This window comes from Pundamilia nyererei, unplaced genomic scaffold (assembly GCF_000239375.1).
Source record: "Pundamilia nyererei isolate P.nyererei 1_Seehausen unplaced genomic scaffold, PunNye1.0 scaffold00110, whole genome shotgun sequence".
Lineage (NCBI taxonomy): Eukaryota > Metazoa > Chordata > Actinopteri > Cichliformes > Cichlidae > Pundamilia > Pundamilia nyererei.
The window spans coordinates 128,008-140,533 of record NW_005187511.1 but is presented as its reverse complement, the minus strand read 5'-3'; the positions used below and the strand labels follow the sequence as shown (position 1 = coordinate 140,533).

The following is a 12,526-nucleotide window of genomic DNA, read 5'->3' as shown; positions in this document are numbered from 1 at the left end:
AGAAGAGAAGAGAAGAGAAGAGAAGAGAAGAGAAGAGAAGAGAAGAGAAGAGAAGAGAAGAGAAGAGAAGAGAAGAGAAGAGAAGTATTAGTATTTTAATTCGCTGGTTGATGAACCACCCACAGTCCATGTAATAAGTTCTATAAGAGAACTACAGCCTCCATTGTAATGATGACAGCTGATATGGGTTGACTTGAGTGTTGTTGGTTCACTTATTTATATTCTCTCTTTTTCTCTCTAGTTTTTAAGACAGCAGTCTCACAGTTCGTTTCACACTGACGTCATTGCTCCGTACCTTTCCAAAACTGCCTTTTCCTAAGACTTTGTGGAAGATGAAGTTGTCCATGTTGATCTTGGTTAAGTGGGTAAGACGAGACGGTACCCGTGGGATGGAACCTTCCCAAAGTTTGCCGTATGTCGACCCATCTAATGGACAAATACATTACCACACACAGAAATGACATATTTACACAATTATCTCAAACCTTTGCATATTTTCTGCAGTTTTTATTTGCATAGCATTTGCTATCAGTACAGAACTTTAACTTTCTGCTTGAATGTTTGGAGGAAAAAGCACCAACAAATAAAGCCTCACTCACCATTGATCTCAAGTCCAGCAAGTTTATTCACTTCGTCATAGATTCCAATATCCGGGAGATTAGGCAGATTTGGATCTGAACGGCGAGTGGATGATTTCTGATGGAAAAAAGGAAGAAAAATAAACACATAAACAAAAAATAAACATGAAGAACTCAAACAACTGTTTCCTAACAATGGTCGACTAACAGCCGTGGTACATTTGAGTCAAAAACTTGTTTGATTCTTCTCTCTTTAACTGTCTTCAAAACTAAATAGATTTTGGGTTGACCGACAGGCCTGTAAATACAGAACAGAATGAGTCAGGCGTTTAGCACAGAAGGGCAGGAAAATTAGGTCAACACACACCAGTAACTTCGAGTTTCACATTCAAGTGAAACAAATAAGATACTTTTTTGCTAGTTAGTTATTATTAATCAGCTTGTTATCTTTCCACTTCAGGCTTTCCACTTCAGGTAAGAAGCCTGAAGTGGAAAGTTTGGGTAAACAAAGAAAGTTGATAACTGTTATCATGACACCCATTATCTCTATAACCAGTTTTAGGTTTTGTTGAGCCAACAAACACAAGCATCTCTGTGTACTGGCAACATTGCAAGCTAAGTGCCTAGATTTGATTTCAGATCTATTTGAATCTTCTCTATCCTTTCAAAACAAACATTTACACATTATGATAAATAATGTAAATACTTCAAGAATTTAAATGCTATTTCATTTCTTAAATGATGATAAAATATAGAGATGTAGTTATAAGGTTTAAGTATTCATTTTATTCAGAAAGTTTATAAAGTTATAAAGAAATTTGCTGCTAATATGTTTACTAATATTTCTGGAAAACATCCAAATAAGTGCCACTACATAGAAAACAGAACAGCAACAACCAGTTTTTAAATAATCTTTTTTATATAAAATTTAATAAAGTGCTTATCTATATTTGTTATTCATTATCTTTGTTATTCATTATCATTCGGAGTCACAAAATCTCCAAGAGCAAAGTCGCGTTAGTAGAATGACACCTGAGTCACACTTCTTTCTCATTGTAATGTCATCCATCTTGATGTGGACTTGAATACCAAAAGATACAATCCACTGAATGACTCACTGAACTCACCTGACTGACTTGTGTGAGGGCTTCGGCTAGTAGTTTCTGATTGATACCACAAAGGTTGGCTACTTTGTCCTGACACTTGTGATGGACATTCATGGCGCAGTCTGCAAAGAGAAAAAACAAGTCTGCACTAAAAAAAATTTTCTTGGCCCCCATAAATATGAAGCAATAATTTTGAGTGACTGAAGGGTTATTTTTTAAAATAATCGAACGAAAATATGCTTAGGATAAACTAAATGTATTTCAATAAATTTAATTTGACCAAATCCATTAAATTTAATGTTTTACATGTTTTATATGTAAAAAATACACAGAAAATTTACTTTTAATTAAGTTGCTTAAAGTCAACATTTTAGGCGTAAATATTTTTTTAGTCTGTAGAGTACAGAAGCACACGCTCCTGTAACCATCTAGTCAATCATGTCTCTGCTGTACCTTCACACTTCAGGCCTTGCTTGACCAGACCCCACAGAAGGCTTCCACAGTGGTCACAGAAGGTGGGACTCATGTAGTTGTTGATCTTGAAACGATGCGGCATGTCGATTTTAAATCGCTCCTTCTGGAACTTTGGGCACGGAGAAGATTCATCATTGCTATGTATGACCAAAGGACTCACGCTCACAGGCCTGTAACATCTAGCTTTCCTGCGCACCTTCCTCATCCTTTTTTTTCCCCCTTGTCTTCTTCTTCCCTCTCTAACTTCAATGTGTCAAAAGTCACTACAGCACTGTGTAAAAAAAATTCTCAGAGATTACAACTTGTGGGCCAGATCTGTCCCTGCTAGTTGAATTTAAAGTATTTCCCTAAGACCACACCCCATTTGTTATTCCCACAATGTGTGGGGGTGCAGTGCTCATTCCTGTCACTGCTATCTAGGTTAGCTGGACTTTGATTATCCCCTAATATTGATGGACATTGAAAAATGCTTCACTGGAAGTGGAAACTAACAGGTATGTGCCTTTGTGTTAATAAACCCTGACCGAACTATACACTTTAATTTGATAAACGAATCATTGTTGATTTGCTAAGGAGGAATACATCAAAATCGTAAATCACAGAGGAAGAAAAAGCCCACACTAAACTGACTATTGCGCACTAATTGGGACACATATGGCGAACACTAACAGTACATGGTGTACAGAAGAAATGTGTGTTACACACCACAGTATCCCGACTGTTGGCAGCAGTACCAGTACATCTGCCGATGATTTTGTCTATACATTTCTTGTGGATGGCTGCATTACATTCTGAGAAAAAGAAACGATATAGCAGATTAATACTTTAGTTTTTAAGCTGTACACACACATGCTTTCATAAACACAAAGCAGTGATTTTGAATAAAATTCAGCGAAAATATGTCAAATCAAATTTATTTATATAATTAATCTTGCAGGAAAGTGGTAGTCCACTACATTTCTTTTGACCAGACTCCTTTAAATCTATCATTTTACCTTGTAAAAAAAATTACATGGAAATATTTCAGCAATCAGCATATTTTTGAGTGCATAACGGTAAAAGAAATGAATATGTACATTTCACAGTTTGCTTTTATGGTTAAGTAGACATTTTTTATGTTTAACATCTCAGCCATTCTCACTCCCGAGATGTGATATACTCACGATATGTTAAGTCCCGAGGCATTCCTGAGGAACGCGAAAGCATAAGAACGTGTATTATGCTACGCGCCTGGTTATAGATGAATTCCAGTAGAATGCCGGTAATACACATTCCAGCCATGTATTCCAGCCCTAACCATAAACTTATCCCGAACCTTAACCAGCACTTTGATGACATTAGATAGTGTTTTCTAAAGCAATTTAAGTAAAATGAACGTACATGTGTAGATTCATTTCAAACGGTTCTCATGTTTTCTCATGTTTCCTCATTTTTCCGATCTCATAATATAGGGACGTGTTGGGTGCCGGAAGCGTAATATACAGACGATTTGTCACCTAGCGTAAAATGTAACGCTTTGGGAGTGAGAACGTGTTGAACATCTATGTTGGTGTTTTAGCTATAACACAATGTATTGAGATTTTTTTAATGAATTACACTTACGTCTGCATTTATAGCCTTGCTTGTTGAGTCCCCTGTGTGAGACAAAGACAGGCTTTGTGAATGATTTCCCAGTTTATCACTCAAAAGCAATAAGGAACAGGTACTGCATTGCATACACTTTCTAACTTGTAAATTCTATCTTAACTGTGTGGTAACGATGGTGATTAAGTCTCATTAAGGTTAAAACACTTCATAGGAACAGGCCCTGATTTGCTACTCTACCTAAGAATATTAAAGTGCATAACACAAGTAACATAACCTCCCAAAAGCACAAGTCTCCTACCTTTAGGGTAATCTTAGAGCTACACTAACAATCCCTCTTCCATCAAGTAGAGTGAGTAAGTACAGATGTGTGAGGAAGGGGTTAGTGGTAGTACTTTATTTCTGAACTTCATTTAACTAACGTGGCAACAGCAATCATTGAGAAAGCTAATGGTAACAAGGATGTGTGGAGCTCAGTAAGATGGAAAAGTACCAGCGGGTGGTCAATAATGGGCTTAAACGAGATGTTGGGGTGTATATTTATCATTTCCTAATCTGAAATAAGATAAAGTGAAGTCAGATAAGATAGGCTGCCTACTATATTTAGACTTTACTTCTGTAGAATCAATTTGGGAAAATAATGTTAGGCTTATCTAATATTAGGCCTAAAATAGTAAATTTCTGTAATGTGGCTCCAAATAAAGTATGTAGTTTTGTGTATCTTTTTGCACAAAATTTCCAATTTCATCAAAATGTGCTTCATATCAGATAACTGGACAACTAAAGTCTTCAAAGGAAAACATGAGCATTCTATATATAACATCAAGAAAATGGGTCATCAAAGTCTTGGGTCATGGTCTGGCAAACAAAAATAGTTATTGAGAGTTTCTGCCAAACTATGCTGACATAGTTTGATAGGGATTGTCCTCACTTCTTTTTTAATTAGAGAGCTCATATTTCCAGGAACTGTTCACATTAAAAGTGTCACATACAAAACAGTGATCTAGAAAAAGAATTACAGTCTTAATCAGAAATAAGTCTGCTAATACTAAATATCCACAAGTTCCTGAACACTAGATTCTCAATATCCTGTTTCCTAATTTGATGAAAGTGTTAGACGGGCACTGACCAGACAAATTCTCTGCACACAGAGCAGAAAGTGGGCTGTCTGAAGAAAGTTGCAATGAACTCATGGTTCTTGATGAAGTGTATTTTGGCCTGCTTTATGGCCCCGCGTCTACGGTTCAGAGTAGGAGCTTCCTCCTTCACAGGCTGCTTGCTCTCTTCCAAATAAAGAGAGAAAAACAAGTCAGTCATATACAACACTGTGACAGAAAAAGAGAGGTCATATTACAGATTTGTTACAGACTGATAGCCTTATGATTGTAGTAGGGAATCACACGTTAAAGTGTGTGTAAGGACTACATTAAATTAGCAGCTGAAAACCAAGTTAGATGACTGGTGTGGGTGAGGGGGATACCCCTCTAACTGTCTTTGAAGGGGCTGCAAAACATACTTAAATAAAAGGAAGTGCATAGAAGAGAAAATAAAAATAAAAAATATAAAAATATAAAGTAATTTAATCTCACCTGCATCTGCATCCTCCAGAAAATACTGCACTGCCATCATTACTTTTCCTGAAGGATGGAGATCCACCTGAACACAAAATATAAGTACAGTTAAACAGGATCCTGACATTTTGCTCTTAAAGACAAAGGACAGTGTGTAATGACTTACCCAGAATTCAGCACGCCCGTTGGCTTTCTTGCAGCGCTCAGCAAGGACAGACACACCGACAGACACTTCAGCCAGCGGCTCCTCCGCTGTCTTCATCAGCAGTACCTCGAGCACACGACCTTCATAGATGTGTGCATCAAAAGTGGACTTCCAGGCTGGGTACATGGTGGGTTTACGCTGAACCAGGGTCTTCCCTCTTTCTGAGAAGCAGGTGGGCAGATAGAGGAAGTAGAAAAAATATTTTTGGCATGTTTTCAATTTAAACAAAATAAGATAACATAATTTGTGTTTTTTGTTTAAGCAGAAGTAGAGACTTCTGCAAAAGACAAAAAAATGATCTCACCAGTTGTCAAGGCTTCCTTCATCTTGATAGCACAGAAGGGTGGGTCAGTCAGAGGAGGCAGGATACCCAGGTCGTACGAGTTAAAGGCAATCCTCAAGAAAGGAGCCATGGTGACAAGTACCAGGATCGCCTGTTCTCAGACAAGAACAACCACAAATTTATTACTGTTAAAGTGCATCATCGCATTGTCTCAAAATATTGCAAAATGTCAAGCAATAGTGCTACGTTCTATCTGAGCATTTTGACCCCAAACAAAAACAAAAGACAGAAGATAAGATAAGCGGTCTTTTTACTGGTATTTGAGAATTTCCTGTCACTAAGCGAGACACCTGCAATGAGCAAAATTTGCCTCTGGCTGCAGCACAAATTTGTATTTTGCTTTCTCTCACTGCAAGATTTACTCTGACTCAATTTTTTATGGTGGACTGGCTATTACTCCAAATGACTGCTTGTTGGAAGCAAGGTACGCACACATTTAGTACATGACCTGAATTTTATGTCATGTATATATTTTCCATATTTTTCCTAACTGAAGAGAAAAAAATCATTCACTTTTTTACCTACAGAGGAAATACCTGAATAACTGGATTTCTTTTGCATTAGAAGTGAAATTCCAGTGGTGACACATAATGAGCGATCAATGTCCCCCTTTGTGCTGGGTGCTTGTTACCTCACGCATGATTTGCTGCTTGCATAACTCCACAAGTGTTGCAGACAGTGCCACAACTTTTCTCTATAACAACCCAAACACCACTAGTTTCAGTATGTGCAATACATTAGGTAACTCCTGTTAACTGTTACACCCATGGAGTCTTTAATTATTATTTTCTTATTGCCACTGATACACATTTAAAATGTGAGCACAAAGTCACATTTGTTTGGTTCCTTATCACTATGCGTGCAGTTTCTGACAGGTTGCAGCTGCAACACCAGAGGTGTTTCCTAGCACTACAAAGTCAGAGCTAGTCTCAACATGTCACTGATCCAAATGCATGCTGTGCTCCAAAGAAAGCCTAGCTGCTATCACAAGCCTGAAACTGTAACCGCCTACACTCAGACTCAGAAAAGTAAGACGGAATAAAAGATGCAGGCAAGTAAAAAAGCATGCAACCATTTTCACTCACGTACTGCTGCTGGGAGCTGTGATGCCAGGGCTTTTGGGAGTTAATCAACAGCAGGCATGCTGTGTGTTTCAGGCCAATAGTGATTGATTTCCCAACCAGCTGTGAGCAGTTTCAAATTGTCCTGTCTAGTTACCTCCCCAGCATACTGTAACTGGTAAACATCCTCTAGAAGCTTGTTATTCAACTTTATGTTGTCTACTTCCTAATGTCTGACCTAACAAACCACACAGTGACTGATTTCTGTTATTATTGCTTAATAATTGTATCAAAAACCATTACACGCTGTTCATTCACAAAGGCAATGTGGTAAAATCATTACAAAAAATAAACCCCTGAGCACTGAAACATAATTTGATGGCTGTACTCTCCTCTGAACCTTTGCTTAATTTAAAGTTCAATTAAAATTTTAATTTTCTTCCACATAGAAGAATACTAACATCGCTTTTACTGACTGAAATGGTAACATAATACCTGATTCTGAGAGCCTGACTGTGTTTCATCGTGGTATGGAAAAGAGCCTTTCTTCCTCGACGTAATTACCCCCTCATAAACACTTTTGAACGCCTCATGTGATCGCGCAGAACACCTAAACCATTGCTGAGGTTGACACAGGTCCTATCTAGATTTGAGTCTTGCGCATAATGAAAAACTAAACTCTGACGGTCACATTCACCGAGAATCAGTCAGTGCATCTGATTCTCTCTTTATTCTCTAAAGGATGTGGTCGATTGTCAGTTGGCTGAACGCAGATGTCACCTCACGTCTGACTCAGACAGCAGCTTGCAGCCAGATTGTCTTAATGACAAGTAAATAACTGTTCCTTCTCCCTTTTCTCCCTTTTCTTCTTTTTATCTTTACTCCTCCATCCTTGCTGTCCAACCTGCTCACATTCCTCCTCATCCCTGGTGATATTCTGTCACTTAACGGATTCCACATAAGCAGAATTACCGACATACTGCATGCAGTTACTGGCAACCCGACTGTGTTAAGACAGGGCCGCAGATGCTTGCAGATGTTCCAGTCCAAAGGGGTGGTGGGTATAGATCAGTAGGTCGCGATAATTCACCTGTCAGTACCTTTTGTGACCCCGTAGCGTCAGCAAGTGTGACGGGGTCACGGATTCCTGTGCACTGTTTCACTGAAGCAGCTCCAGTCGCTACTCGGAAAAGTTGTCAGGGGTTATTATTTTAACCAAAACAGCTGTGTAGTGCCAGCTGCCTTGTTGACTTTTCATAGAAATGAAACGTGTCTGGCTAAACTTTCACTGCGCTACAACAGCTAACGCTTTCAGCGAGGAAGAAAAACTGTAACCAGTTAGCCAGGGTTTAGCGTTACTCGCCTCACCCTCACAGTGAGGTTTTCCAAAGGATGAAAGAAGCAGACGAAGCGGTACTGTTTTCTGTAACTTTCTGTAAAGTTTAGACGTAAAACCCGTACTCTGCTACTAAAAACCCACTCGACTGAAGCCTGAAAAGGATTGTAATGGCAGACTCACCTTGTCCTGCAAACCAGGCGGTTGTTCTCGACGAAAGTTGCTCTTTTTCTTCCTCTAGTGTTTTTTTTCTCTCTGTGATTCCGTCGATTGAGGAAGTGTGGCGCGCGCTCGCAGCGCAGGGGCTTTCTTTGCAAGCTGTGACGTTTACCTGGTATGCACACAAACACACACACACACACAGACACACACACACACTCACTCCCCCTCTCTCTCTCTCTTTCAGACACACAGACTCACACAGGGTAGTCTGTGAAGCGGTGGCGGGGCACTGTACACTTAGCTGCCCTCATTGAATTTAGGGCCGTGCCACTTACCATAATACTTTTTTTCTTTTTTTTTCTCCCCCCTCAGGGGTGGGAGTATTCCCTTAACACACACAAACACAGCACAGATGCAGGCAAATACACACACAGTCTATCACTTTTCAGTCACGCGTGTCACTTGACATGTAAGCCTGTTTGAAGTTAACGGGCGTGTTCGTCACAGCAGACCTGTTGATCATATATGAGGCTATATGAGTTATAAATATGAAAAAGCGACCCAACACATTATAACTGTGCATAAAGATCCGCATTGCTGGTGAGTATGCCCTAGATTACAGTATGTGGGGGAAGAGTCTTTTTTTTCCACGTGAAGTGTTTGTGTGGCAGGGGGTGGGGTCACGTGGCTGGGACTGTAGGCTGCGGGGGTAGTTTTGAGGTTTGCGCTAGGTTTTGCTGGTGAGGAGGTGGCAGATTTGGCTCCGGTACCAAGAAGGATCTTTTCTTGTTCTAAACAGGCACTCTAGATTATCCACACTCTTTATTTGTTTCATGCCTGTGTTCACCCCCACACACGCACACATAGATCTAAATAATTGTATGTCAGCACAAGTAAGGGGGGGTTAAGCCCAACTTGGTATTCATCGTCATCTGATTAGAGGCAGCTATAGAACATACTGGCTGATTGAGGGCCTAATTCCTCCAGGATGAGTCATAGTTCAATGACTGGGGGCAATAAGTAATTGCTGCTCTGTGTCAAAAGGGAAGGGAAAAAAACCTGGACAGGAGCAGGCTGGCAGGGCACAGGTGTGCCGGTGTCCCCCTCACTTCTCTGTGGATTTACATAACAAGCAGATTCTGACTCATGGTAGACACAGGAAGTCTGCAGACTAGGTGTGTGCACTAAAGACTTCAATGCTCACCGACTCTTCTGACTCTCACTGAGGCACCCTCAAAGCTCAAGAAACCCTGTTATTCGGTTCTTTTTTCAGCACACGCATGCACACATACACACACTGTGATGATCCACCAGTGGGATTCATAGGCTGGAGAACAGGCGGATGTTAAATTGAGCCTGCAGAGATGGAAGAGAGAATGATCATCTACATAGAAACTCCTTATGCATGCAGATGATGCATATGGCTATGTGGCTCTGTGGGCTAGGAAGCTAAGGAAGAGGCTTCGTCATTTGAAGCTGAGGTTTCTTTCATGGGTTTTAGTGCATACTCAGTTGTGAGTTTATTATTTAAATGTTTATTATGGTCAACTACAGGTGTAAGACTTTTTTTTTTTAAATTATTTTGGCCGTCAGGTTATTCAAAGCTGCTTCTTTTGTTGCTGTAAATAGAGGATACATTTGAATTTTAAATTTAGAAAATATTATTTTCTCTATTTTGTACAATTCAAAAAATCAAATGTAAAAAGGCACATCACAACTGCTGATTTAAGCAGAATAGCATCAGCTATAAAATAGGAAGAAAAAAATTTGGGGGTGCCTGACAGTTGCAGATAAAGACTGTGTGATGAATTAGTTTCATGCATAATGCTAGAGAGACACTGCAGCATCTCCCGATTGCTCTGTGGAAAAGACATTTAGAGCATTTCCATTTACAAGTATTAGGATAAACAGATCGTTTCCCATGTTTAAGGGATAAGTGTGTAACATCAGCTTTCTTGCTTTTGTGGCGGAAACTCCACCACAACTTGACTTTGTGAATTAACACAGTTAATGTTATTAAATCTGTACAAAAACAAAGTGGAAAAGCAGTGCTTCATCGTTTTTATGGAGGCTATATAGAATAAACCAGCGGGTGCTTGAACTCTGTGTTGGTTGCAATTTCCTCCAGCTAATATATTGTCTGTTACAGAGATGTCTGATTCATACAACCCAAAATTCACCATCTGGGTTGGACCAGTGAAACTCTGCTTTCTGTCAGTGTAATGAATTTTACCTACACATCTGCTCCCTGAAATATCTTAATATCAGAAAAATAAGTGAAATTTGACCAGTATGTCTTAGTTTTTCTGCATAATGCAGATATGGTACTGTAGTAAATGAAAGAAATCTGCTACTCTTTGGGCTTACATTTTAAAATTACTCATTGCTCAGCCATTTACATTTAGTGAAAAACAAGAATTTATCTGTCACTGGCAATTAATTGTTTGGAAAACTGTTGCATTATTTATAAAAAATATAAAAAAAAATACTATTAAAAGCACAAATTCAGTTCAGTGGAGTGTTGGCCCAGTCCTATTTGGGCCACCGAAGCTTATGTTTGATTCCCATGGTCTTCTAAATAAACTCCAAGCAAACTACAACTTGATGTTTTTACACCTGAAGCGCAGTGCACAAAAAGAAAAAATAATGCCTTCACGTCTGGATGAAGGGCATGAGGGTAAAACATTGTGATGTTTGTTGACAAGGTTACCTTTTCACTTCTGCATTTTCAACTAGAAACAAGATTCTTGTTAGTGAGCTCCATAGATTTGAAAGGTATTATTTGTTTGCTTTGAAAATCTATTTGTTCCCCAGTCGTCACACTCTTTAACCTATCAGGCTTTTCCTTATTTTTATTAATTAAAATGGTTCAAATAAAGTGATTCTACGGTAATTAAAAAACACACAAACCAGGTTCCCTTTTAATTTGAAGTTCTGGGTTTTGTTTTCGTTTTTTTAATTTACTTTTCTTTACCCCGGTTTTAAGGCTTGTTCCCCAATTAACAAGCATTTTTTAAAGTGTTTGGAGTTTGCAAAAGCCTCCTCTGAGATGTCATATCTCCAAGCCTTTTATTGTTGGCTGCTGGTCCTGCTGACATATGTTTAATTATCTCTTTCTAAATGTTTATGATACACTGATCACCAGAGAACAGAAGGCACAATGCAGACTACCCGTTTAGGCAGCAGGAATAATGTATGTTCAGTCGGAGGTGCAGAGTGTGCTGAAGGCTGTGTGTTTCTCTCTGGTTTGTCCTTTTGAGGGAAAGCGGGCTATTTAAAGCTTTAGGGGAGGTGGAATAGGTGTAACATTGACTTGGCAGTGTAGGCTGCAAAGAGTTTGCAAAGTGGGACATAAGAGTGAGTCCCTCTATTCTTCCAGCCTCTCTGTATCTTTTCTTTTCTCCACTTCCTCTCCCCATCTCTGAGTGAGAACGAGAAACACAAGGTGCAAACCCAGAAATGTCAAGCCAATGTCAAGGGGACGGAGTCTTTCTTTTTATTAAACATCCAGCTCTTGCGTAATAAACTCTTTTCCTTTCCCCTGAGGCAATGCTGCCCACACAGCACTATGAAAGATGAGAAGCTATCCTGTTGTAGCTCACGACATCAATGCAAACGCTGCATTCCCTTCTCAGACAAAGACTGGCGGTCCGAGCGTGTCAGTGTGAGTTTGTCGTTAAATAAAGTCGAGTGTGTGCTGTTGGTGCGTTGTGAGTAAAAAGCCACAGGTAAGGAAGCTCACCTCAGAATAGATTTCAAGCGGCTCCGTAGCATCAGTTGTTAATGGTAACAGACCACATATAACAGAGCTGCATGCATCTGACCTTATTGAGTAGGCTGTGTGTACGATTGATTATTTGCTTCACTCTGCATTGCTCCCGCCTGCAGCAATGTGGAAGTAAGACCGGATTATGACACCATTCCTGCCTCACTGAAAAAGACACGTCAAGCACACAGAAGGCTTTCTTTTTGTGCTTCTTAACTAGCACATAAATAATCATTAAAAGTGCCACCGGATATACCTGTTCTAGTCATATATGCCCTAATATATGCCCTTGCAATGAGTTCCTGTTTTTAGAAGAAGGAAAAAAAGTTAAGGGGAAGTA

At 39.5% G+C, this 12,526-nt stretch overlaps 1 protein-coding gene across 1 annotated transcript in view; it reads right to left on the bottom strand.

The window, feature by feature from the left end:
- Window positions 1–8,627, bottom strand: part of prkcda (protein kinase C, delta a) — a 15,395-nt gene extending 6,768 nt beyond the window's left edge. The window contains exons 1-11 of the mRNA XM_005741348.1: window positions 8,442–8,627; window positions 5,823–5,952; window positions 5,480–5,679; window positions 5,332–5,398; window positions 4,872–5,025; window positions 3,761–3,792; window positions 2,864–2,949; window positions 2,138–2,267; window positions 1,706–1,806; window positions 600–696; window positions 296–426 (exon numbers count right to left, since the gene is read on the bottom strand). Coding sequence (XP_005741405.1) covers window positions 296–426; window positions 600–696; window positions 1,706–1,806; window positions 2,138–2,267; window positions 2,864–2,949; window positions 3,761–3,792; window positions 4,872–5,025; window positions 5,332–5,398; window positions 5,480–5,679; window positions 5,823–5,931 — 1,107 coding nt within the window. The 5' untranslated portion in view covers window positions 5,932–5,952; window positions 8,442–8,627. The remainder of the gene's footprint in view (window positions 1–295; window positions 427–599; window positions 697–1,705; window positions 1,807–2,137; window positions 2,268–2,863; window positions 2,950–3,760; window positions 3,793–4,871; window positions 5,026–5,331; window positions 5,399–5,479; window positions 5,680–5,822; window positions 5,953–8,441) is intronic.
- Window positions 8,628–12,526: the final 3,899 nt, after the last annotated feature.